The sequence below is a fragment of the Phragmites australis genome, chromosome 2 (genome assembly GCF_958298935.1).
Source record: "Phragmites australis chromosome 2, lpPhrAust1.1, whole genome shotgun sequence".
In the NCBI taxonomy this organism is placed as follows: Eukaryota; Viridiplantae; Streptophyta; class Magnoliopsida; order Poales; family Poaceae; genus Phragmites; species Phragmites australis.
Genome location: NC_084922.1, coordinates 25,279,676 through 25,305,664, shown reverse-complemented (window position 1 = coordinate 25,305,664; position 25,989 = coordinate 25,279,676). Strand labels below are relative to the sequence as shown.

Sequence of the window (25,989 nt, the reverse complement as noted above, 5' to 3'; positions counted from 1 at the left end):
TTATCACAGCCTTTTACGATAGCAAATTTAACCATTCGTTTTTAAAAAAAATATAGATATTTAGAACTTTTATATTATTAGATTCATCATTAAACAAACTTTTTAGTATTGTATATTTTTAAATATCAATAAATTTGTTTAAAAAATGGACGATCCAATTTGCTATATTAAAATATGATTACAAGTAAAAGCAACCTCAGGCAGTACGTTCCGTGGTTGACCTCTAGAACCGACCAACCAACCACCGATCCTGCTCCTGCAGGTTGCAGTTCGGATATTTATCGGGCCAACATGAATGCCTTCCCCTCCTTAGCCGCCGCCTGCTTCCAAACAAAACAATCGTTGTCCACTGTGCAGAACCGCAAGCCTGGCATTGCAAGTTGAGTCTGGGTTGCCGATAGAGCGCGGAGACATGCTCGAGTAGTCTTGTTCATAAGTAAAATTTAGAGTGAATTACATAAAATTATAAATAACGTATTATTTGTAATATAAAAATATAAGTATTGTGTCTAATTATATTAGGTTTTACGTGAATTAGTGTATAATACTTACAGTAGTTTTATGATACTAGACACAATATTTGTAGTTTTATATTATAAATAACATAATATTTATAGTTTTACGTAATTCACTCTAAAATTTATAAATCTTCTTTTCTATTTATAATCAAATATATAAATTATAAAATAGAATAAAAGATTCACGAACTGTATAACAAGCTTGAACTCAGCTTGTTTAGGCTCACAGGTTTGAGTTAGACTCTAAGCTTGGTTTGAATCTTGACAGACAGATCTCGAATCAAACTTTGAGAGCTGAGTTCGAGTATTTGGTAGGACTGAATTTTATAGTATTATTTCTGGAAAAAAATTTATGAGATTTTATCCATACAATCTATCTCGTAATTTAATAACTAAGTTAAAGAGGAGAGAAAGTAAATTTTATAGTACAATATCATATATAATTTGTTTCTGTGTTCGATACCACTACTCAGATCCAATACAAATATAGTAATAAGAAAAGAAAAATGGTTTCCCGGAACAAAACCGGGAGAAAGAAAAACGCAGGCACACGGGGCGTCTACGCGGATCCTTCGTCGGCGACGCGGGGCTCAGCCACCTCCCCCGCGAGCGCGCGGCGACGACGACCGGTCACTCGGTCGCAGCCCCCCACCCGCCCCCTTCCTTCTTCTTCAACTTGGACTCCTCCATTCCATGCAGCGCTGGATGCCGCTCAAGTGCTAGTATATATGTGCGCCCCGCCCTGAGAATGTCCCCAGGCAAGTACCAATTGAGCTCAAACACAGACACCGCAGCGCTTTCTCCTCATCTTCGCTTCCGCCGCGCCTTCTCCTCATCTCTGCGCGCAATCGGTATGAAAAGCTGATTCGCCAAGCGGTTCCGTGCAATTATCGTTGCTCTGTTCGTTGCTTATGCTTGATAGCTGTTTGTTACTCCCGTCCTGGTTTTTTCGCTCTGCTGGATTATTGATTCTCCATGGAGCTCTGAGTTTCTTGGTTTCGGTTGCCTCCTCGTCTCCAAGTAGAGTCCAGTACTAGAATTGGTCAAGCTTTCGTTTTGTTTCTATATTCTTGTGAGGAGGATAAGCTCATGGTTTTATAAGGCCAAGCATTTTTCCTTGACGAGGAACAACAACCATAATAAAAAGCATTTGCTTTGCACATTGCTTGCTTGATTTTACTCAAATATTCCTTCCACAAAGAACTGCTGACTCTGTGCTTGGATGATAAATCTCCTCTCCGTGCACAGAGACCAGGAAGCTAACCATCATGCTCGTAATTTTCGTGCAGAACAATCGGCTCTCCGGCGAAACCATCTCTGCGAGGAGGCAGCCGTGAGATGACTCTGGGGCCACTCAACACAGAGCGCAACCACCTCCTATCCCCGAAGCCGCAGCGCAGCCCCCGAGATGGCGCCTGCGCGCCGCTGAGGTCGCCGCGAGTCGCCTGCAGGGGCAGCCCGTCGTCCAAGAGCGGCAAGATGGGGCGCGGCCTCGAGCGCTCGCTCAGCTTCAGGAACTGGGAGGCACAGGCCGCGGACGAGTCGGAGGTCGCGACCCGGTGCGGCGGCATCAACGGCGCGCGCCCGGGGACCCTCGCGCTGCAGCAGCAGCAGCAGCAGCAGAGCCCCAAGAGTAGCATTAGCAAGCAGGGCGACGGCGCCGCGGTGTCCCCGGCTCAGCAGGCCCTCCTGGAGTACTTCTCCCCGCGGCCCCGGTGCGAGCTCGACAAGGCGGCGACCCAGGTGCAGAAGATCTTCAAGGGTCACCGCACCCGGCGGAACCTCGCCGACTGCGCCATCATCATCGAGGAGTTGTGGTGGAAGACGTACGATTCTGTTTCGCTCAACATCAAGTCCATCTCCTTCTTCGACGTGGAGAAGCAAGAGACGGCGGCGTCCCGTTGGTCTAGGGCCGGCAAGAGGATTGCCAAGGTCGGCAAGGGACTCTGCAAGGACGACAAGGCGCAGAAGCTCGCGCTGCAGCACTGGCTCGAAGCTGTAAGTCTCCTGCCTGCCTCTGAATCCTCATGCTCTTTTCTTTCCTTTTTCTTTTGGATGAAATGGTTTCTTTTCAGTGATACTGATGTGGTGTATCTTTGTGCTGATTTAGATTGACCCGCGCCACCGCTACGGCCACAATTTGCATCTGTACTACGACACCTGGTCCGCGAGCTCGAGCACTGAACCCTTCTTCTACTGGTAAGCAGACAATCTGAAAAAAGAAGTGCTCAATTCCTCTGAATTAGATTCCTTATCGAGGGGAATCAGATGCTGCTCTTGTTGATCCTGACAGTTGAACTTGATCTTGTGTTTCCAGGTTGGATATCGGCGCAGGGAGAGACATGCATCACCCGAAATGTCCAAGAAGCAAACTGTACTCGCAGTTGATCACGTACCTAGGACCGGTATGTGCCCCACAACATCCTTCTCAGAGATATCGGAGTTCTACTTTCCATGCTGTATCAGTGTGTAATTTTGCAGAGGATTACTGACCTGAATACTATGCTGATCGCAGAACGAGAGGGTGCAATACGAAGTTATTGTGGAGGAAGGGAGGCTGCTATATAAACAAAATGGAGACCTTGTGAACACAAATGAAGAGTCCAAATGGATATTTGTGTTGAGCACGAGTAGATCACTATACATCGGACAGGTAGTTAATCAGACAATACACTGCCATTTTGTTTTGTTTCGACAGTTTTGCGTTACGCGGTGCGATGTTTCGGTAGGTCTAAGTGTTAGTTTCATCTCTTGTGAGCAGAAGAAGAAGGGTAAATTCCAGCACTCAAGCTTCCTGTCTGGGGCAGCCACAACTGCTGCTGGAAGATTGGTTGCCAAGGAAGGTGTTCTGAAGGCAATATGGCCATACAGCGGTCACTACCTCCCAACAGAAGAGAACTTCAGAGAGTTCATCAGCTTCCTGGAGGAGAACAACGTTGATCTAGCAAATGTTAAGGTAAATTCACCATCAAACCACATTGTTTGTCCCATAACCAACAAACAAATTTTCAGGAACTGTTGTCTGACAAAACATGGGTAATGCATTTTCAGCTGTGTTCGGTCGATGACGATGAGTACCCATCATTCAAGAAGTCGGAACTGCCAGCGGAAGAAGCTGAAGTGCCCACTGAAGCTACACACGATGAGACCCTGAACAACCAACCGGCTGAACTGCCTGAGGTGGACATTGTGAAGGAAGTGGCTGACGAGACCGTTGGCGACGACGAGCCGGCAGAACCGGAGATGATGGCGAGCCGGCCATCGTTCAAGTGGTTGACGCCCACCGGCGCACGTATCGGCTGCCTCCGGGACTACCCGGCTGACCTCCAGAGCATGGCTCTTGAGCAGGTGAACCTCTCACCCAGAGTGGTGCCGTCCCCGAGCGCAAACAGGCTGCCGATCCCGTCGCCGCGGCCGAGCCCGAGGATCAGGCTGTCGCCGAGGCTGCACTACATGGGGCTGCCGACCCCAACCGGCGTGAAGCTCCCGATCCCGATCCCGCCGCCGGGGACCAGGAGGTCTCCCAAACAGCAGTTCGTTGGGTTCCATACGCCGGCGGTGGCGCTCACGCTCCCCAAGCACAAGGGCAAGTGATCGATCTGATGGCCGGCATTGTTCATTGCCATGGCTTGGCTTGGCTCGCCTCGCCTCGCCCTCGCCTCCCCGTGGTGCTGTCATCAAAGGTGTGGCAGCGTTGCAAAGTTTTTAGTTGGTTAGATGGGGGTTAACAATTTGGTTGTTTGTCGTAAGATGTTTCGTTGAGTTCTTTGATCATCTACCGTTCTTTTTGTATGATTTGTTCATCGTCTTCTTTGACCTGTGGTGCATACACTGCACAGTGTAGAGTGTAATAGTTACCATCTTACGGTCAAAGCTCAAATTTAATCCAGTGTGCGAAAGCTGGTGCAGGAGAATCTGCAAATTTGTTCTGCAAGCACAAGTACGCCACCTCTTTTGCTGCCAATGGGAAGCATGAGTTCTTGTGTCACTTAACATCAAGATCGATCAGCATCGTCACACGACAAGTCCTTGACATATAACACATCCTTTTATTCAAAACAATCCGCGGTTACATTTCTCTGAAAGCTCCAAGTTCAGGCTATACAAGCTTGTAAGTAGTAACTACAGCTCTCCTAAAAGGTAAAACCAAATCCAATTCCATGACCAATCTTCTAAAAAAGGTAAGGTCTTGTTTGAATTTTGGGATATGAGAGGTGGGAATATGAAATGAGTATTTGAAATTTAATTCTAGCCATTCATTCATTTTCACCTTTCTATTCTAATTCTTCGTTCATTATCTTTTTCCTATCTCACCTTTCTTTTCTCAGTTGCGAAAGGAGGCCTAAACGCAAAAGCAAAATCAAAGGTCAATTCAGTTGTCACCTGGAATAACGGAAATCCGCAGGAAAAAGGACAGGAGACGAAACCGGGGCCTGGGTGCGTGTTTCTGACATTTCCTTTGGATCTAGTTTGACCTTTTGCCTCTCGGGGATGGACTTCCGCTTTATTTTAGCTTTTTTTGACTTCTACTTTGGTTGGGGATGTGGTTGATCGATATGTTTGTTTCTGTTTTTGTTTCTGATTTTTCTGTTGCTAGAAGTTCAAATAAATAGGATTGTTGAAAAGTAATTTTTAAAGGAATCAGAAATTTGTTTCTGAAAAAATAAACTACAAGCTGAGAATAATTTTTCTGAGAGTGGTTAGCTGAGAAGTTAAAAATTTATTATAAACCAACCGCTAAAATTCAAAAACAATTTTTTTAAAAAATAAAAAACACAATTTTTCATAAAAATTAAAAACAGAAGCACAAACAAATAGTACCTCGGGTCTTCTCTACTTCTAGTTGCATACTTGCATTTGATCTTTGGAGCATGACATCTCTGAAACCGGGGCCCTTACCAGATTTCGACTTGTGCTGTTTAGAGTCTTTTTGGAAGTTTCAAAACTACGTTTGACCACAGCGTCGATGTGAATACGCGCTTGACGCACGAGCGGCTCTCGTCGAAGGGACCGAGGACAACGGTATGAGCAGCAGTCAAAAGTCTTGCTGCCGCGCAATTTATTCCGGGATTATCTGTCGTGTCATCCGATCTCAATGTGTCTACGAAAGTGAGATTGCCTAATGCGCACGCACCTCTTCCTAATTCAGAAACACGTGAAGAAGAATTCGGTGACATTTCTACAAAAACTGCACTTATACATATACAGAAGGGGGCGACTTGTGCTCAGTAGACTGAAATTGAACAAAATTCCACGTGTATACTACTAGAATTTCGGGTACGACAGAGCCTGCAAAATAAATCATTATCGTAGAATTTAGCAAGATGCATACAGTACATATACGGTGCACAATTTTGCGCCACAGGGATACAAAGTAAAATCTCCAGAATGGAAATGATTGTCATCAAAATCAACTGGAGGCCTTATTCTGTTGGTGCTGACCCTAATGTTACAAACTACAACTACATACCACCAACACCAATTTTGGCTACAACACTTGCAGCCAACAATACGATCTGGATACTTACCTTTGCACATGCAGCAGGTGTGATGATGCTACCATGTAGACAAAATCCTGCATGGCGCGAGGTTATAGATGATACTAGCCAGACATAGATAAAAAAGGGACACACATCTAAGAGGCGGTTTGTGCTGATTGCAGGTTCGGTGATGCGTCGACAGTCTGGAAGTAATCTTGCAAGGCTTGAATCTCAATCGGTTTGTTCTTCAAGCTCTTGATGGCGTCCACGGTAGCTCGTGCCCCGTCCACGGTTGTAATTATTGGGACCTTGTAGGCCAGGGCCAGCCTGCGGAGTTGGAGGCCATCTTTCGAGTCAAGGGCGTCACCAGAACTTGTTATCACCATAACCTGTATCTGACCATTCTTAAGCATATCTCTGGCATTCGGTCGCCCCTCGTGTATCTTCAGCACTGGCTCCACTGGGATGCCCTCAAGCTGGAGTAGTTTGGCTGTTCCGGATGTGGCGATAATGTTGAAGCCAAGTTCCCGGAATCCACGTCCAATTTCAGCAAGGTGTCGTTTTGTCAGGTCATTTAGGCTGAGGAAGACAGTGCCACTTAAGGTGAGCTTCTGTCCAGCAGCAAGCTGGGCCTTCGCAAAAGCACCAGAAAACTCATAGTCAATGCCCATGACCTCTCCAGTGCTGCGCATCTCCGGTCCAAGAAGAATGTCGCAACCTTGGAATTTCTCAAATGGAAGAACAGCCTCCTTAACTGATACATGCTTAGGAATCACTTCTTTAGTAAACCCAAGCTCCGGCAAAGTCACACCAGACATGACCAGCGATGCATATTTAGCCAACGGATGTCCAATTGCTTTGGAGACAAAAGGGACTGTGCGTGAAGCCCGTGGGTTTGCCTCAAGTAGGAACACCTCACCAGAAGTCGAGATAGCATACTGGCAGTTCATCAACCCGCAGACATTGAGACGCTTTGCTAGCTTTCTGGTCCATGAACGAATGATGTCCAAGCATTGCGCTGAGACTGTTCTAGTTGGAAGGGAACATGCTGAATCACCAGAATGGATACCAGCCTGCTCAATATGCTCCATAATTCCACCGATCACAACATTCCCAGCCAAGTCAGCCAATGCATCGACATCAATTTCAACTGCATCAATTAGATATTTATCCACCAAAACAGGTCGTTCTGGATCTACTTGCACTGCAGTTGCAAGGTACTTGATCAGCTTTTCATCATTATAAACAATCTCCATCGCTCGTCCGCCAAGAACATATGAGGGCCGGACCACGACAGGGTAGCCTACTTCTGAAGCAATCACCAAGGCATCAGACTCACTTCTTGCAATCCCTCCTTTAGGTTGTTCGATCCCAAGCTCTTCAAGAATTGCATTAAATCTTTTCCTGTCCTCAGCAGCATCAATAGAATCTGGTGATGTACCCCATATCTTCACAAACCCTGTGCCTGAAGCAGACACCATCTTCTTCTCATTCAGATAGTGTTGTATAGGAAGGGCAAGCTTTAAAGGAGTTTGCCCTCCATATTGTACAATTATACCATCTGGGCGCTCCATATCAAGGACATTAAATACATCCTCAACTGTCAATGGCTCAAAGTACAAACGATCACTGGTATCATAGTCAGTTGAAACTGTCTCAGGATTGGAGTTCATCATAATAGTCTCGTATCCAGCCTGAAAAGGCATTAAAGGAACAAAAGATCAGTATCATCAACATTTGTAAAGAAAAATAACTGGCCGTATAACAGAATGTATTGACTAAGAAAAGTCGCAATATGATGTTGCTCACTATAAGAATCCTATTTATATGGATATGGACAACGAAAAAGATTAGTGAAAGAAAGTGGAAAGTAAAAAGCAAAAACAAACCTCTCGAAGTGCAAATGAAGCATGACAACAGCAGTAATCAAACTCGATGCCCTGGCCTATGCGATTAGGCCCACCACCCAATATCAACACCTTCTTCTTATTGGTTGGAGCTGACTCACATTCATACTCATAGGAAGAGTACATGTAGGGGGTGTTGGCTTCAAACTCAGCAGCACAAGTATCAACACGCTTATATGTCGGAGTGACGCCTAATGCCAAACGCCTTGATCTCACATCACTTTCTGATGAAGAAGTCGCAAATGCAATCTGCTTGTCACTAAAACCCCTCCTCTTCACTTGATAAAAGTCATCTTTTGACAATTGATCTAGGTTCCTTGATATAAGGAACTGCTCAACATTCACTAGCTCCTTGAGCTCTGTAAGGAACCATTTGTCAATAAAGCTAATTTTGTGGATATCTTCAACCCTCATGCCTTTCTTGAAAGCTGCGTAAAGAGCATGGATACGGTCCGGATTAGGTACACGCAAACTATATTTTATCTTTTCCCAGTCCCAGTCAAGTTCCTTGATAGGTCCACAACCCCATCCAGCAAAGCCAGTCTCCAATGAACGGACAGCTTTCTGGAAGGACTCCTGGAAGGTACGCCCCAGTGCCATTGCCTCACCAACAGACTTCATCTGTGTGGTTAATATTGGCTCAGAGCCAGGGAATTTCTCAAATGCAAATCGTGGTATCTGCGTAGTAAATGAAAGGTGAATCAGAAAAGCAGATCAGTAAGTTTACATTAGCAGTACAAGTACAAACTGCGAATGATGAACAACAAGAACAAGCCTGAGGTACAAACATGGGTATGTAACAAAACCAGAAAATATGTTTAGGATCGATGCAAGTGACTAGGTTATCATTTGATTATGCTAGAGCATATTCCAAACTGTAAATGTTTAGATGCAGTCCGAATAGCTGAGTAATATGCTGTGGATAATGCAAGATAATATCTGAGAAGATAGACATGATCTAGAGCAATTTACCGATAAAGACCATGTCACTGGTTTTATGCTTTAAAGATTGAATATAATGCGAAGGTAGGAAATAGTCAACATACAGATCTCCAAGATCCGCACATAACAAAGAAAAACTATTGATTGTGATGTTTTGGTCCTTATTTGACAAATATGTGAACAAGACAACGTTACTATTCTTGGCTAAGATGACAATGAAGCAACAACGAGCAAACATGCAAAAAGAAAACAATAACCGGATAAGTATGTGCCTGAAAAAAGCTACTGCATTTGCCTTTTAAATAAAATAAAGAAACACTGCTGTAGTAATTTGTAGGTGATGCCAGTACATATATCACAATTCCTTCAGCATACCAACATAATCACCACAGCCAGACAACACATGAAACACAGGATAAGAAGTTGAACTAATCCTGTTTAATTATCTTGATATCATACTTGCAAAATCAATCGTTACCAGTTGATAGATGATACCGAGGAGTGAGCAAAGGAGATACAGAAAAAGTTCATTTGTAGTCAAACTTGTACTGTAGATGCATATTGCTGCCAAGCTTCATTTGCACAATTTAATGGAAGCTGAGAAACAAAGGTAAAATCATACCTTTGTGACCACATAATCAATGGAGGGCTCAAAGCTCGCAGGAGTCTTCTTCGTGATATCATTGGGAATCTGGTCCAGGGTGTAACCTACTGAGAGTTTTGCAGCCATCTTAGCTATTGGAAACCCTGTAGCCTTTGACGCAAGCGCGGACGACCTGGACACCCTGGGATTCATCTCAATCACCATCACCTCTCCGTCTGCAGGGTTCACCGCGAATTGCACATTGGAGCCACCACACTCTACACCAATCTCCCGGATGATGGCCACGGAGGCGTCCCTGAGCCTCTGGTACTCCTTGTCGGTGAGCGTCTGCGCGGGCGCCACCGTGATGGAATCCCCCGTGTGCACGCCCATGGGGTCGATGTTCTCAATCGAGCAGATGATGACCACATTGTCGGCCATGTCGCGCATCACCTCCAGCTCGTACTCCTTCCACCCGAGCAGGGACTTCTCGACGAGCACCTGCTGTGTGTGAGACGCGGCAAGGCCGGCCCTGCAGATGTCCTCGAACTCGGCCTTGTTGTAGGCGATGCCGCCCCCGGTGCCACCGAGCGTGAAGGCCGGGCGGACGATGAGCGGGAACTCCCCGATGTCCTCGGCGATGGCCAGGCACTCCTCGAGCGTGGTGCCGATACCGGAGGGGGGCGTCTTGAGGCCGATGCGGTCCATGGCCTGCTTGAAGAGCTGCCGGTCCTCCGCGGCGCGGATGGCGGGCAGGGACGCGCCGATGAGTCGGACCCCGAGGCGGTCGAGCGCGCCCGAGTCGGCGAGCGAGACGGCGAGGTTGAGCGCGGTCTGGCCGCCCATGGTGGGGAGCAGCGCGTCGGGGCGCTCGGCGGCGATGATGCGCTCGACGATCGGCGGCGTCATGGGGCCGATGTAGGTGCGGTGGGCCAGGTCGGGGTCGGTCATGATGGTGGCCGGGTTGGAGTTGACGAGCACGACCTCGTAGCCCTCCTCGGCGAGCGCCTTGCACGCCTGCGTACCCGAGTAGTCGAACTCGCACGCCTGGCCGATCACGATGGGGCCCGCGCCGAGAACCATGATCTTCTTGACGCCGTCCAGGCGTCCGCCCTTGTTCGGCGCCTCCGCGAAGCGGCGGACGGTGACGGCGGAGTCCTTGGCCGCGGCGCCATTAGAGGCGGAGGCGCGGACGGTGAGGCCGGCGCGGCGGGGGAGTGGGTGGCGCGGGTGGGGGATGAGGAGGTGGCGGTAGTGACGGGACCAATGGGAAGGGGACGGGCGTAGCTGGGATGGCGTGGAGAGCGAGGTGGCCATGGCGGCGCAAGGGGGTAGGAGGATGCGGCGGCGAAGGGGGGTTTGGAACTTTGGATGGGGATGGGGTGGGGAGGTAGGGTTTTTTTTAAGAGCGAGCGGGTTAGGGGTAACCAAAGCGTTTAACCCAATTTTCTAGGTAACCAAAGGGTTTAACCCAATTTTCTTTTGCCGGAAGGCTTGCTTGATGCTCCTAGCAGCACATTCTCTGCAAATTCAACCAAATCACATCTCCTGGGTTCTGGCCACAGCAGGCATCGATCGAACGCAAATTCAAAGTAGGAATCATAATGTGCAGTCCGTTTCAGTTTATGACAAATTTTGATCCAACATTTCAATTGGCTTGGGCAAGTTCAATTTTTTTGTCAGGCTACCATACAGTACTTATCAGCTTCAGACTTCAGAACGACACTTAGGCTCTGTTTGTTTCAGTTGTAGATTGTGAAAAGCAGCTTATAGATTGTGGATTGTAAGAAGCTGGATTGTAAAATCTGGATTGTGAAAAGCTGGATTGTGGATTGTTACAATCTGGTGGAAAGCAGATTGCTGGATTGTTACAATCTGTGTGTTGGATTGTAACAATTCAGCTTTTTCAGCTAGCTGTTTGTTTCAGCTTTTGGATTGTGATCAGAATCCAGCTTTTACAATCCAGCTCTTTGTTTCACCTTTTAAATTTTGATCACAATCTAACTTTTATAATCTAAAACAAACAGGACCTTACAAGATAACCGAAAGATGCAGCTAAAGTTGCATAAAGGTGGGCAACAAAAGTGGCTGGAGAAGATAAAGCTTCTATCCTCTCTTTTTTATGATGACAAGATTGAGAATATTGTGCAGCTACTTTGATATATACGGTATCGTTTTTCTGAGCAAAATTGACATGCCGGGTGTATTCTTACACTAATTGCTCCACTCGCGTCTCTATCGAACCTTTGTTTTCTGGACTCTAAGTGAGAAGCAGACTTATCTAACACAATTAAGCACAATTGGAAAAAATCCGTCGAAAGTTGAGTAAATCCACTCTATCGCCCATTCTGGAGCAGGGAATTACTAAAGGAAAATCATGCTTATACAGTACTACTTATTTCTATTTCCCAAGTAAGATACTCCGTCGATACGAATCTCCGTGAATAAACTGATTAATCGGAATTCCAATTAATCATTGAAGAAATGAAAAATGGATTAAAGAAAATAAACTGCATTTTGCACCATAGGCTGTAGTAAGAGTTAAACACATGTAGGCTGCAACGCCGAGTCCAATACGAATGAACTTGAACTGAACAAGAGCTATAAATTTATAAATAGCAAAACCAAATTATAAAAGTACAGTTCATCGGAAGTAATAGCACTTTCAAATTTAATTTAATTTTATTCTTGATATAAAATGAACAAGAACGGATGCAAATAATCAATAACAGTTGTATTCTAACTAGTCCCGACTAAATTCGACTAGCCTCAAGTAGAATTCGACAAGTCTCGATATGTCTCGACTAGTGCATATCCTCGAAAAGACATTTGACTAGGTACTCGATTGTAGATATCCTCGACTAGCTACTCAAGTAGGATTTACATACACTCATGTGGTGTCGATGCTCGATAGTAGACGATGAAGATGAAGTAGTCAATGCAGTGGCCACTGTGATGTCAATCCAGTAGGATATGACAAATAAGAAGTAATCGAAGTAGATCACGATGATTTAGAGGAAGCAGATAATGAGCAGTCGCGACGAGAGTTTCTCAAAAATCTTATTCATCCTCTCCGAGTAGAATCCCAAGAGTGACAGGTTTGGAGACCTGCTCTCCCGTTCATCGGTGAACGCTGTCGTCGCAGGATGCAGTAGACTACGTGCGATGATGCAGTAGAGAGAAATTGGTAAAACCCTAATTACGTGTGGTGTCTCACATCTCTCCTTTGTGCGACGGCTGGTAGATATATATAGAGCGAGAGTTGTATAATTAAGACGCACAACGATCAGAGACGGTTATACCGCCACGATTGGAGTCTTGACAAATACGATTTCCATATATTTATCCGTTTGCCCATACCGCAAAAAGAAGGCCGGACATGTGCAAGCAATTGGATCCAATTTTGGTGAACCATTCACGCATGTATTGTGCCAGTGTCCTCCGCCCCGGCCCCGGCCAGCGAAGCAAGCGAGCATGTGTGTTCTTCTAGTACTCTCATCACACATGCTAAGTGGGTAGAAGAGAGAAACCTTTTTAAATAGGTCACCATCCACTTTCATAAGCAAGATGAGACTAAAAAATATATAACTTCCTCTTATGATTAGATCTTTAATATTTATTTAGAATTAAAAAATATAATAGACTAAATCCACAAATTCTAACACAGTTCGTAGAAAAGTAAGATGATGAGTCGCAATTTGTGGTTCCTTTTGATTTTGCAGAGAATGTGTGAACACGCGAGTGGCACCAGCCCGACAGTGGACCCGGCGAGAGTGCAGGCCACAAAGCATTGGTGCCAAGACAGTGAGGTAATACAATGGTCCCTCTAATGGATAAGCCAAACAGGAGTGGAGTGTCAAATTTGTCATGAAAACTTTACCTGCAGCTGAAGGCAGCTTGACCAATTATCTAACTTTTCATGTGTTCCTATCATTTTCTATATTTTGACAGTGATGACTTACGAGAACTTTCTGAGCATCTTCTTAAGCTGGAACGGATAGTACTATATATTCTGTAGTACAACAGTCGGACAGGGATAAAGAAACATATCCTCGCTTAGCTAGCCCTACTACTTATGTTGCCCAGGTATGTAAATCCAGTAGATTTATAAATCTTAAAAAGAATCAGCTAATATAGTTTATGAATCGATAGTGATATCCTGTTGTAGTTGTACTGTCAGGTGAGAACATCGATCCGCAGTGATATCTAAACTATCATTGTCTGTTTTAACCATAGACCGATGATAATAATATCACTATCGGTTCGTAATAGATGACAATTTATCTTAAAAAATTATAACTTTTTCATATAAAATCGCACGAGGACAAATTTTATATGAAAATTATAGCCCTCAATTAGATCTATAACTTTGTACTTGAAAACTTTTACATTTGAATTCGTATACAAATAATTATTTAAAGTTTTAAACAGAAGAGACTAAAAGGATTGCATATGCTATTGTAATCACTAATGCTTTTGTGGTCGGATGGTAAGAACTTATCGCACGAGCTGAGAGATTTCAGGTTCGAGACCCATGAACCGCACATATGAAAAATCGCGTGGCTTGTGACTTGGAACGGCGCGGGCGTGGGGTTCCTCAGGTGCATTTCCCTCTGCTTTTTTTCAGGCCAAAAAATACCGATAAGGGACAGACTATCACTGTCGGCTTTAGCTTTCCGCCGACATTGATAACCCCTTCATTGTTGGTCCCCAGGCTGACAGCGATAGTTGCGGACTATTATTGTGCGTTACCCACTGTCGGCTCTAAAACCGACAGTAAATGTGATTTTACTGCTAATTTTAGAGCCAGCAGTGAAGCCTATTTCTGTAGCAGTGTCAGATTTAAGGTGCCTTTTAAGATAATACTAATTTTGTAGGAACTGATAATATATGGTAAGAAGAATTAGAGGTCAAAATCTACTTTTAGAGGCTTTCTCTTGTCAAAATATATCTTATATTGATGGACCAAGGGAGTACTACTGTTTCTCGATTGACTGACATTTTTTTAAGTATATACTTTGTATGTCTTTGACATTAATAACAAAACATCAACATAATTGTCAACAAACTAATTCCCCACTGTACCGTGTTTAGATACTTCATAAAAAATATTAAAATGCCACCGGCAACTTGCATAAAAACTGTTGGAAAAAGATCGTTAATCTTTGTAGCGAATAATGAAATAAGGCAGTGTTGCCAACAGCTACATGCCTATATAGTCTATGTTAGGACATTCGCTAATCATTGTTGATTCCTTGCTGCAGGTGTACTTGAGTATGTATTTGGTTATTTGATATGGTACTTTGGGTCACTTTGAGGAAGTTTCTCAAATTTCTGTAAAAAAAATCCGAATAAGATAATTGCTAAACCTCACTCGGATGTTTTAGAGCCCTCCAACTCCTAATTTTTTCCGTGGAGATCGGCGTAAACCGGCTCCATGGATTACTTCCGTGCGGACACACGAAAATTAGCAATTTCATGTAGCCACCCGAGATCGTGATCCCTCTTCTCTTCAGAGTCAGCAGTACACATGCACTAACAAAGCACAGAGCAAAACCACTTGAAGAGAAGCTACTGTATGCACGTACGCCGTACAGATGCATGCAGAATTAACAGTGGTAGTCAGAGAGACAACCTGATCTCCTTCCATCATCCATGACAAGAGCGCATCCTACTTCGACGTCGAAGCACGGTCTGATGACCTCCTCCCCGGCGCTCCTCCACGCTGCGTGGGTCACGGCCGTCGTCGCCGTCTGCCTCGCGCTCTGCACAATCCACTCCCGCAAGTCCTCATTGTCGCGCCGGCGCGGCTTACGTTCCTGCGGGTCCAGGGAGAGCAACGGCAGCGCTGGCGGAGCCACGGCCGGCGCCACGCCGGCCAAGGTGTCCCCGACGCCGAGCGACACGGCCAAGACCGACGGCGGGGCTGAGTGGCACGCGGCTGCCGCCGCGCGGGTGCCGGACGACGGGACAGGAAGCGGCCCTTTCACGGTCATCGACGTCGGGACGCACGGGCCCATCGCCCCGGCGTACCTCCCGCCGGACCCGATCCCGCCACGGCGGAGCCTGTCGGTGAAGCACATCCGGTTCGCGGAGCGGCTCGGGAGGATAAGGTCGATGCGGCGTGGATTAGGGGAGGCCGCCTCGGAGGACGACGACGTCTTCGTGGGGCGCCGCGGCGAGGCAGCGGAGGACGGCACGCTGTGGACCAAGAGGATCATCCTCGGGGAGAGGCTTCCAAGGATAATATGCGCCGTGGCTGTCGACGGCACCCTGCTGATCTTGACGTGATGAACAAATGCGTCTGCTGCGACACAATGTGCATAAGCTAAATTCTTGATTTCCTTTTTAAGGACATTTTATTTCTTCTTTGATGGGTTCTTGGCCGAATCGTCCCCGTTCTTAGCTAAACTTGTCAGGAGTAGGTTTATAATAACATATGCCCCGGCTTGTTCGGACCCCTCCTTCGAGTCATCTTATACAACTCATACCAGTCCTTAGATTAGTAGCTGGTACGTATAAATTTTCAATAAAAATAGACATCACAGGCATACATCGATTAAGTATAATAAATAGGGTATATCACAGAGTTTATTACAATAAAGGCCTGTCGGCATAATTAAACAAACCCTCACCACACAACGGAAAAACGTAAAAATGACCCATGCTCTACAAGCAGCATGAGTGCAGACGAAACCAGCTTCTCTATTCTTCATCTTCTCTTTCAACGAAGTTGACTTCCGGATAATCTGGGTCCACAATTAGCAAGCGTGAGTATATAAGGTACTCAACAAGTCCTACCTCAAGGAGGATATTAGATGCATATAGTTAGATTAAGGATAATGCTGTAGAGTCTTTTAGGTTTCGAAAAAGCTAGTTTTTGATGTAAGGTTTAATTTGCAAAGACTACCTTAAAAGCATTTTTGAAGGTAACACGTAAGTTTAGCTTATAGGGGTTGACGGTCCTGGGGCGGATACTTCCATCCCACGAGTTCTGTAACACCCTGATTTTCAGATTTCTCAAATTTCTAAAAATTTTCCAGAGTATTGAATAGCTTCACTAGTAGTATAGGTTTAAAACCTATTTTCTTAATCAATCAATCAATATAGGTTATTATTTTCTGTGCATTGCATACTGAGTTTTGTTAGGAGCCAGGTAAATGCATTAGAGTTCTTTTTTTCTTTCTTTTTGGTGTTTTGAGTGAAAAGATTTTGAAAAGGTTTTTACAAAACTCAGTAATGAATAAGTTAAGGATTTTAATGGTTGGAATTCAAAATCTTTGAATTCATCATCTATTCAATACTTGATCATACCTGATTTTTTTCTCCAGTTTAATTCAAATCTTATTCAAATCCTTGTTTAAAGTCAATCTCTCATCTTTCTCAAATTCTACCCAAATCCAAATCCAAATTCCTTATCTACTCCTATTCTTGTTCAACCTCATCTTTTTCGTTTCTCTTAAATTCACTCCAAACTCAATTAAAATTCAAAACCTATTCAAATTTCTCTGCAAAAGTTTCTTTTCTAAACCCTAGATATACCTAAAGTGTCTTTAGGCTCAATCTTGCTCAAGTCCAAATCCTTAAACAAGTCACCTAGAAGGCCCAACACAAAAGGATCCACGAAATCTATAAATTTTCGCGGAGTCCTAGATAGCCTCATCTTTCCATGACGTTTTGGAGTTCAAAATGGCCTCAAATGCAAATCTTGACAATACCAAAGTTGTAGGTCTCGTCGAGAGCTTCGATTTGAAACTATGGAAGTCCTCTTTTAGATAATGGAACTAGGAGTTATGGCCCCCGAAATCAGTGCTACGCAGAGAAGTTCGAGTTGAAACAGTTTTTCTTGTGGCGCATTTTTGGAAATAAAGATGACGTTTTCAGAAGTTCCAATGACTACCAACGTTGTAGATCTTTTCGAATACTACAATTTAGAATCAAGAAATGTCCAATTTGGAGTCCAGACGATGGAGATATCATCCTCGGAATACAGAGCTACGAAAAAGGAAATCGTAACCGACTCGAACTCGAATCCAATTCGTGTTCGGTTTGGACTCCACCTCAAGCAGCGACCCCTAGCCCTATATATATGAGTTGCACGCCCTCTTCTACCCCTATTCCATACCCCCAAGCCCTAGAAGTCGCTGCTGCCATATCCGTGCGTCGCCGGAGCGCCGCCGTTCGCTGGAGCCGCCGCCGCCGCCGCCCGTGATGCGCTACGTCGTCTTCTCCGCGAATCCTTCTTCCTCGACCATCAAAGCAATGTGAGGACCCCTTCTTCTCCTCCCTTACTACTGTTTTAGCATCATACTAAGTCCCTAGCCAAGCTCTAGCCCCGGCCAAAGCCCAATCTACGCCGCCACGATCGTCACCGTCGCGGACAGCCGCGGGACAGCCACGCTGTAGCGGATTGGTATCGATGTTCCTGACCGACCAGAGGTCAAATCACCAAGCCCTTTAACCGGTGCATGTCCCATGATGTTCCCCACGCACTCACCAACCGGTTCGGCCAGTAGAGCAGCCAAACTACCGCAATCAAGGTCGACATACCCGCTGTCCGATTTCTGGACGCGTTCTGCGCGCGTACCGGATTTGCATTCGCGTTCCCCGTCAATCCGAAAGCCGTATGGATGCACCAACTATGTCACGGCGTGTCCCATGGAGTCTTCTATGTTACCCTAGGAGCCCATCCCCGTTTGTGCAGCGACACGACCAGGACGCCATTGTCAACCACAGCACATCGCAGCCATCACCCGTTTCATCTATATTGATCGTTCTTCCTCTCAGTGGATGATCTACCAAAACTCATGCCATAGAATTGTGTTCCCGGGTTATATGAACATCCTTGTTCAAACGGTTTCTCAAATTTGATAGCCAATCTCCTGGAACACGAGCGTCTTCGTTCTTGAATCTGTTCGCGGTCACCACCAAACCTAGAAGTAGTCATCGCTGTTTTCCGCTACCTCGGATGACCCCTTCCAAAACCAACCATACCGCTGAGTTAGTCTTTCTGCGTTCTACGCCATATTTTCCCCATTTCACTGAAACACCACTGAAACCGACATCGATGTTTGTGGCCACATGCCCGATCGCCATCTTCGACGAAACCCGAACCACCACCGCTACATAAAGTGACCAGTAATATCCTTAACCTAGAAGCGCAATCTTCGGCCTTTTTGATCCATCATAGGTGCTCGATACTAGATCTCAGTGTATCCTTTCTTTAATCCAAGATGGTACTTGCATAGCATGCGAAGTCAACGCGACATCATTCTTCTTAGCCTAGTCAGTGAAGTCTAGTTTACCATACACTTCTTGAATCTTGCGCAATGATGTTGTCAAACTTGACACAGTGATTGTGCGATAAAACCTTTCCTATAGGAAGATAGTTTCGGTAAATCAGCATTTCCTTTTCAGTCTAATCCATCTCCCGAAAGCTGTTCTCTTTTCATCTTAACTCCGATTTAGGCGATTCTTGGGTCTAAATATTTCTAAAATCATCCCTATCCAACCATAGTATTTTTAAAGTATTTTAATGATGTTTGGTATGTTGTTCTTAGTGTTTGCTTTGTGTTGTTTGTCGGTAGTTCTCGCGATTAGTCGATAACGTTCTGGAGCAGTTCGAGGGACTTCAAGACCAAGATTTCGACAACACTGAGCAGCATTGGGAAAAAGGCAAGTGTCCTTGATCATGTTGAACCTATGTTTTTAAATGTTTTGGTTTTAATAAACTGCATGCAATGTCTGTCAATATAATGGGTAGTCACCTATGTTAGGGTTTTCCCTAGATTTTTCCTTATCATCCCTTGGAACCTAGATGGTTTATGGTTAGGTGTCTTTGTGGGTAGATCGCTTAGCCATGCTTCTGGGATATTGGGAAGTGTCATATACTTGACTAATGAATATATGCAATAATAGTGGTTAATTTGTTAATGGTCTAGCAACATAGAATCTTAGGCCTTGAGCAAAGTGGTTTTGATGGTTGTCATGGTTATGATATTGGTTTAGTGTTTGCTCAAGTAACCTAAGTAAGGACCGGTTTATGGAGCGACAACCCAAGAAGTAACGTACCAACCACGAGGCTGATATGGATAAGACGTGACATATTGATTAGAGTCTCTCCAGTGTGTGTTGGGTCAGCACAAAAGGGAGCTTCTGGGTAGGAGCTTAGCTTGCGTAAAGCCTGACGGTGAAACCTAGTTGGCAGACACATACTGGATTAGTCTCTGGTTAGTGGAAAGTGTCATACAGTGATTCTTGGCGGCATACCACTGGCGTGTGTTAAGTATTTTGCGAACACGGCAACATGGAATTCACTGACTCGTGGGGAAAGCTGGACAACCTCTGCAGAGTGTAAAACTGTTATAACAGCCGTGCTCACGGATATGAGAGACTTGGATCCTCACATGATTAGTGGGTTGTGGTTATGAGTTTGGTTGTGGATATGGGTTTGGTTAAGGTTATGTTTCTGGTACAGGGAGTACTAGATAGTTGTGGTTATGGTTCTGGTACAGGGAGTACTAGATGGTTGCGGTTATGATTCTGGTACAGGGAGTACTAGATGGTTGTGGTTTTGGTTATAGTACAGGGAGTACTAGACGGTTATGGTATGCAAGGTGGGGAGCCTTGTATGTTGGATGCTGAACTGTTTGGGTTATATTCATTTAATAACTACTTAATGTTTTGAGTCCAAATGTGTTTTCAATACTCGCATTTACGCAAAAATACCATTTGTTAGCCTATTCTTGGTATAAGCCTGCATATCATTACTTTCCCCCACTTGCTGAGCGCGCCATGTGCTCACACTTGCTATTTTCCCTATACCATGCGACATGTATGCTGCTGCTCAGTGAGTGAAGATGTTGAAGACTATCAAGACGAGGTTGTGACGTTCTAGGCGCGTGTCTCCCGGTCAGTTTCCTGTGGTGTTGTTGGGCACCAGTGTTTCTGTTCCGCTGCGGATATCTTCATAGAAGATAATATATATCAATTGTTGTAAGAGTTTAATGTTTATTTAATAGAAGTATTGCTTTTGTTACTTCACCTGTGACGTCCTTATGTGTGTTGAACATCCTGGTCACACATAAGCCACATCTGGTTTTAGCTGTTAAAACCGGGTGTGACAAGTTCCCACAATTCTTTTGTCGGTGGACACACAGTCCAGGATGCTTAGGGCACAAAGCCAAAACCCTTCTTTTAGAAAACACAGGCACACTGCCCACTCACACACCAAGGAGGTACTCACGTCGAAAAGCTAATTATTGTGACTGAACCATACCATGTCCTTGACCGAGGACACGGCTATCTGGATAGGTTTTACACTCTACAGAGGTTGTACACTTTACCCACAAGATATGCATAGGCTCCCACCTTAAAAACTAGTGGAGCTGTCATAACGAGACGCAACGACCTCACAACGTAGTCACAATATCCACCCATGGGGCACTAAGATACCAGACGCCTTAGAAGATCCACGGGAAGGACCACTTAGCAATCCCAAAGCTCTGACACAGCCTTAACAATATCACCAGCCGGACCTTGGGCTACGTACCACCCAAGTCTTTTCCTGGTCTCCATTACCACTACTGGCCTCTAGGTGGGTACCGAACTAAGTCGGAGGGGTTAGGTCAAGTCCTACCCATTCAGGTCATGTGGTTGTACGAGTGGATACTAGGTAAGATGTCACAGCGAACCGGTCCTTATACGACCAAGGCAAGAATCTCCCAGCAAGAACACCACAAAGGCGAACCTTGTCCCAAGGTAGTTCCCACCTTTGTGGGGTACCTTACTCACCCTCGTTAACATTACTCTAGAGCTTTCACCAAGAACACAAGTTTTACATGCATACACACTAAACACACAACACTACACATTTTTGAAAAGGCATGATTAACATATGTAAATAATCTGGTTCTTCCTTTTGAGCAAAGCGATCCTAAGCATGCTAGTAAACAAGCATTCATCCAAACAATCATTATAGTTGATGTTGGGGACCTTCTGGGGTTTCAACGGAATAAAGGTAACAATATCAAGGCATGGCATAAACAAGCTAGGTCATAACTGTTCTAGCATATCTTTAAAATCACAGCTATTAACTTAACCATGCATATCCCTATTATTTGAAAAAATGGCTCTACAGGTCGTATTTGAAAACATAGGATCAATGGTTGTAGGACTTTCCTTCGTTGAAATCCTCGTCCGCTCCTTCTTCAAACTCCGGATCCTCAGGGTCTTCCTCGAATGCGCCTTCGTCTAACAATCGCAACAATGACAAAAACGCACACAGTCAATCAAATGATTAAAACAATGATTAAACAATTTACATACATTATAAAATTGACATGGTTGAGTAGATCACGAATTTAGATGAATATCGGTGGAAGAATCGTTGAAAACGGAGTTAGGACGGAGGAGAAACGGGCTTCGAAAGTTTTGCCGAGAGAGAAAATCAGAAAAAAGAAAAGGGGGAATATTCCTGGAATATTCTGTTTTGAATCGTCTCGGGGATTGGCGGCTCAGCTTGGCTCGGTTTCGGAGTCGGCTCGGCTCAGCTGCGATGGCTCGGCTCGGCGGGGCCCGCTAGTCAGCCGAGAAAGAGAGAGGAACGGGGGGGCTCACTGGCGGCGGCAGTGTTCGGAGTGAAAGGGGAGGGAGGCGACGGAGGTGAGGGAGAGGTGGAGGTGCGGATGAGGGGGGGGGGGGAAACCGGCGCACTGTTCACCCCCTTAAATAGGTGCAGAGACGGGGCTGCTTGGGCATGAGGGGCGAGGCGGCGCGGGGCACGAGGACTGCTGATGTGGCGATGCGACGGCACGGCACGGCGCGGCGCAGGGCAGGGCGCGGGGTCACGGGGAGGGGAAGAGAGAGGAGAAAGCGAGAGAGAGAGAGAGAGAGAGAGAGAGAGAGAGAGAGAGAGAGAGAGAGAGAGAGAAGGGGGCTTCCTCTGAGAAAAAGAGAGGGGCTTCCTCTCAGAAAAATCAAGAATCTAACAAACCTACCCCACTTAGGAAAATCTTGTCCTCGAGATTTGAGGTTCTTCTTTGAAGAGGCAGGGGAACTCCTTCCTAAGATCATCTTCATGCTCCGAGGTAGCTTCAGCCTTAGTGTGGTTGCTTCACTGTACCTGACAGAATCTGACCACATACCTTCTGGTTTGTCGCTCTGTTGTATCTAATATTCTTATTGGCCGCTCTTGGTACCGTAAGTCCAGTTGAAGGTCCATCACTTCTAACGGTACTTGTTCTTCAGGAATCCTTAAGCACTTCTTCAACTGTGATACATGGAAGATATTATGAATGTCCATCATTTCCTCTGGGAGTTCGAGACGACATGCCACGGCACCTATCCTGTTTAGTATCTTGTAAGGTCCAATGTACCGGGGTGCTAGTTACCTCGAATCCGAAATCTTCGTATGCCTCTTATCGGTGATACCTTCAGATATACATGATCTCCCACCTTGAACTCAAGATTCCTTCTCCTAGTGTCGGCATAACTCTTTTGTCTGTTTTGAGCTGCTTTCAAATTTTCCCTTACTCTAGTTACATGCTCTTCAGCCTCCTTTATCAAGGCTGGCCCGTAGAGAAAGCGTTCTCCGACCTCAGACCATATAAGAGGGATTCTGCACTTTCTCCCGTATAACGCCTCGAAGGGTGACATCTTCAGACTCGTCTGATAGCTGTTGTTATAAGAGAACTCCGCATAAGATAAATTTTTTCCCAATGTTTCCCATACATGAGCACACAAGCTCTTAGCATGTCTTCTAGGATTTGGTTCACTCTTTCTGTCTAACCATCGGTTTGTGGGTGATAGGCTGAGCTATAATTCAGCTTGGTCCCTAGGATGGCATGTAGGCTTTTCCAGAATCTTACGGTGAATTGAGGATCGCGGTCTGATACAATTTTACTTGGGACACCATGAAGTTTGAGGATATTGTCAACATACAACTATGCTAGCTTGTCTCCTCCATAAGTTATTCTTACTGGTATAAAATGAGCTACCTTGGTTAGACGGTCTACTATGACCTATATGGAATCATATCCTCTCTAAGTACGAGGTAATCACACAACAAAGTCCATCCCGATTTCATCCCACTTCCAAACTGGGATAGGGAGTGGTTGCAGTAATCCTGCTGGTTTCTGATGTTTTGCCTTAACTCTCTGGCATATGTCACAGCATGCGACGAATTTAGCTATGTCCTTCTTCATCCCTGACCACCAGTATTTCTCTTTTAAGTCTAGGAACATCTTTGTCGACCTAGGGTGGATCGAATAGGCGGAGTTATGGGCTTCGTCCATAATGAGTTTCCTAAACTCTCTTTTCTTAGGAACACAGATCATATCCTTGTGCCATAAAGTTTCTTGGTCATCTACTCGGAATCCAAGTGCCTTGCTTTCTCCGGTTTGGATCTTGATTTTCTGTAGCTCTTCATCTTCTTTCTGAGCTTTTCGGAGTTGGCCTTCTAAGGTAGGTTGGACCATCAAGGTATTGACACAACCTTCATTACCTATTTGGAGGTTTAGTCGTTGAATTTCCTCAAGTAGCTCTGGCCTTTGTTTGGCCTTCGTTTCTGAATTTTGATGTTGTAGCAATGAGCCTTCCTGCTAAGGGCATCCGCTACGACATTGGCCTTACCCGGATGATACTGGATATCCAGGTTATAGTCCTTTATCAATTCCAACTATATTCTGTGTCTCAGATTTAAGTCTAGTTGGGTGAAGATATACTTCAGACTCTTGTGATCCGTGAATATCTCACACTTATTTCCAATTAAATAGTGTCTCCAGAGCTTAAGGGTATGCACTACGGCTGCTAGTTCCCAATCATGGGTCGGGTAGTTCTTCTCATGCTGTTTCGACTCTGGATGCGTAGGCAACTACCTTACCGTCTTGCATTAGGACACAACCTAATCCTTGCCTAGAGGCATCACAGAATACCATGAAATCCTTATGCATATCTGGCAAGGTTAGCACTGGGGCTGTGATTAGTCTATCCTTTAGCTCTTGAAAGCTTTTCTCACAAGCCCTTGTCCATTGAAAGGGATTTTCCTTGTGGGTAAGTTCAGTCATAGGTTTTGCTTTTTTTTGAGAATCCTTCTATGAACCTCCGGTAGTATCCTGCCAATCCAAGGAAACTTCTGATTTCTATTACGTTAGTCGGCAGTTTCCAATCAGCGACTGCTTTAACTTTAGTAGGATCCACTGCTACTCCTTCTGTTATGACATGTCCAAGGAAAGCAACTTTCTTTAGCCAAAATTCACACTTGTTAAATTTGGCATAAAGCTCATGGGCTCTTAATTTTTTGAAGACTATTCTTAAGTGTTGTTTGTGGTCTTCAGCACTCTGAGAGTAGATGAGTATGTCGTCAATAAAGACTACGACAAACTTATCTAACTCTTCCATAAATACCTTGTTCATCAAACTCATAAAGTAAGTAGGAGCATTGGTTAATCCAAAGGATATTACTGTGAACTCGTATTGTCCATACCGAGTTACAAAGACTGTTTTGGGTATGCCACTTTCTCGAACCTTTAGCTAGTAATACCCTAATCTCAAGTCAATCTTAGAGAAGAATTTGGCTCCTTATAGCTGATCGAAAAGGTCATCGATCCTGGACGGTGGGTATTTATTCCTTATCGTTACTCCATTCGAGACTCGATAGTCTACACACATCCTAAGACCGCCATCTTTCTTCTTTACAAACAAGACAGGCAATCCCCATGGAGATGAGCAAGGTCTGATATACCCTCTCTCTTGTAACTCTCCTAGTTGCTTTTCTAACTCTACTAGTTCATTTGCTGCCATACGGTAGGGTCTCTTGGCAATTAGGGATGTTTCAGGGATAAGATCTATGATGAATTTTATTTCCCAGACAGGTGGTATTCCAGGTAGTTTTTCTGGGGACACATCTGGGTATTCCTTTACTGTGGGCACTTCATCTAGAGTTGTTGCTTCCAAGTTGCACAACATGGGCTTGGGTTTTGGTAACTTAGGCTGGCATTCCACTTTAATGCCATTGCTGTTAACTAGGGTGACCCTTTCGGGTGCCGCAAGCTATGTTGCTTTGACATTTGGCTAACTAATCCATCCTAAGGATGATATCTATTCCGTCAGATTGGAGAACTACTAAGTTCGCTAGGAACTCTACCCCACTTATTATAATTTTAACCCGGTGACATCCTAATAGGCACTTGATTTCTGCTTCGGGAGAGTGTATCATAAGGGTTTTAAAGCAAAACAGTTGGAATTCTATGCTTAGCAACAAATTTTGATGATACGAATGAATGCGAAGATCCGGAATCAAATAGTATTGTTGCTAGAGTTGAATTGACAATAAACTCACCGAATACAACGTCCGGTGCTTCCTGAGCATCACGAGCATCAATGTGGTTGACACAGCCTCTCCCAAAGGATTGTGTTGTCTTCTTCTGCTATCCTGAGGCTTGCGATCCACCACGTCCAACTCCCGATGCTGCTATCCTAGCACTTGTTGCGGGGTTTGTTGGGGCTCGTGCTACAATTGGGTTCTTGTGTGGGTAGTTGGCTATCATATGCATGGGCTT

The 25,989-nt window shown here is 45.0% G+C and overlaps 2 protein-coding genes across 2 annotated transcripts; one reads left to right on the top strand and one right to left on the bottom strand.

The window, feature by feature from the left end:
• Nucleotides 1–1,177: 1,177 nt before the first annotated feature.
• On the top strand, nucleotides 1,178–4,506 carry LOC133904971 (IQ domain-containing protein IQM1-like). The gene is made up of 7 exons (XM_062346648.1): nucleotides 1,178–1,369; nucleotides 1,808–2,516; nucleotides 2,629–2,717; nucleotides 2,836–2,923; nucleotides 3,034–3,171; nucleotides 3,280–3,474; nucleotides 3,570–4,506. Exons 2-7 carry the CDS (start codon nucleotides 1,857–1,859, stop codon nucleotides 4,110–4,112), a joined length of 1,713 nt encoding a protein of 570 aa, XP_062202632.1. The 5' UTR covers nucleotides 1,178–1,369; nucleotides 1,808–1,856; the 3' UTR covers nucleotides 4,113–4,506.
• A 1,297-nt stretch (nucleotides 4,507–5,803) lies between these two features.
• Nucleotides 5,804–10,868, bottom strand: LOC133904966 (carbamoyl-phosphate synthase large chain, chloroplastic). The gene is made up of 3 exons (XM_062346636.1): nucleotides 9,470–10,868; nucleotides 7,888–8,583; nucleotides 5,804–7,692 (listed from the first exon to the last, which is right to left on the bottom strand). Exons 1-3 carry the CDS (start codon nucleotides 10,745–10,747, stop codon nucleotides 6,154–6,156), a joined length of 3,513 nt encoding a protein of 1,170 aa, XP_062202620.1. The 5' UTR covers nucleotides 10,748–10,868; the 3' UTR covers nucleotides 5,804–6,153.
• Between the last annotated feature and the right edge of the window lie 15,121 nt (nucleotides 10,869–25,989).

What these genes read in the sequence shown, in the direction of transcription:
- LOC133904971 (XM_062346648.1), top strand. Translation starts at nt 1,857, where the DNA reads ATGACTCTGGGGCCACTCAACACAGAGCGCAACCACCTCCTATCCCCG. An exon ending in TGATCACGTACCTAGGACCG is followed by an intron (nt 2,924 to 3,033) that starts GTATGTGCCCCA and finishes TGCTGATCGCAG; the next exon opens with AACGAGAGGGTGCAATACGA. An exon ending in GATCACTATACATCGGACAG is followed by an intron (nt 3,172 to 3,279) that starts GTAGTTAATCAG and finishes TCTTGTGAGCAG; the next exon opens with AAGAAGAAGGGTAAATTCCA.
- LOC133904966 (XM_062346636.1), bottom strand. Translation starts at nt 10,747, where the DNA reads ATGGCCACCTCGCTCTCCACGCCATCCCAGCTACGCCCGTCCCCTTCC. An exon ending in TTGATTATGTGGTCACAAAG is followed by an intron (nt 8,584 to 9,469) that starts GTATGATTTTAC and finishes TTTACTACGCAG; the next exon opens with ATACCACGATTTGCATTTGA. An exon ending in CTTCATTTGCACTTCGAGAG is followed by an intron (nt 7,693 to 7,887) that starts GTTTGTTTTTGC and finishes ATGCCTTTTCAG; the next exon opens with GCTGGATACGAGACTATTAT.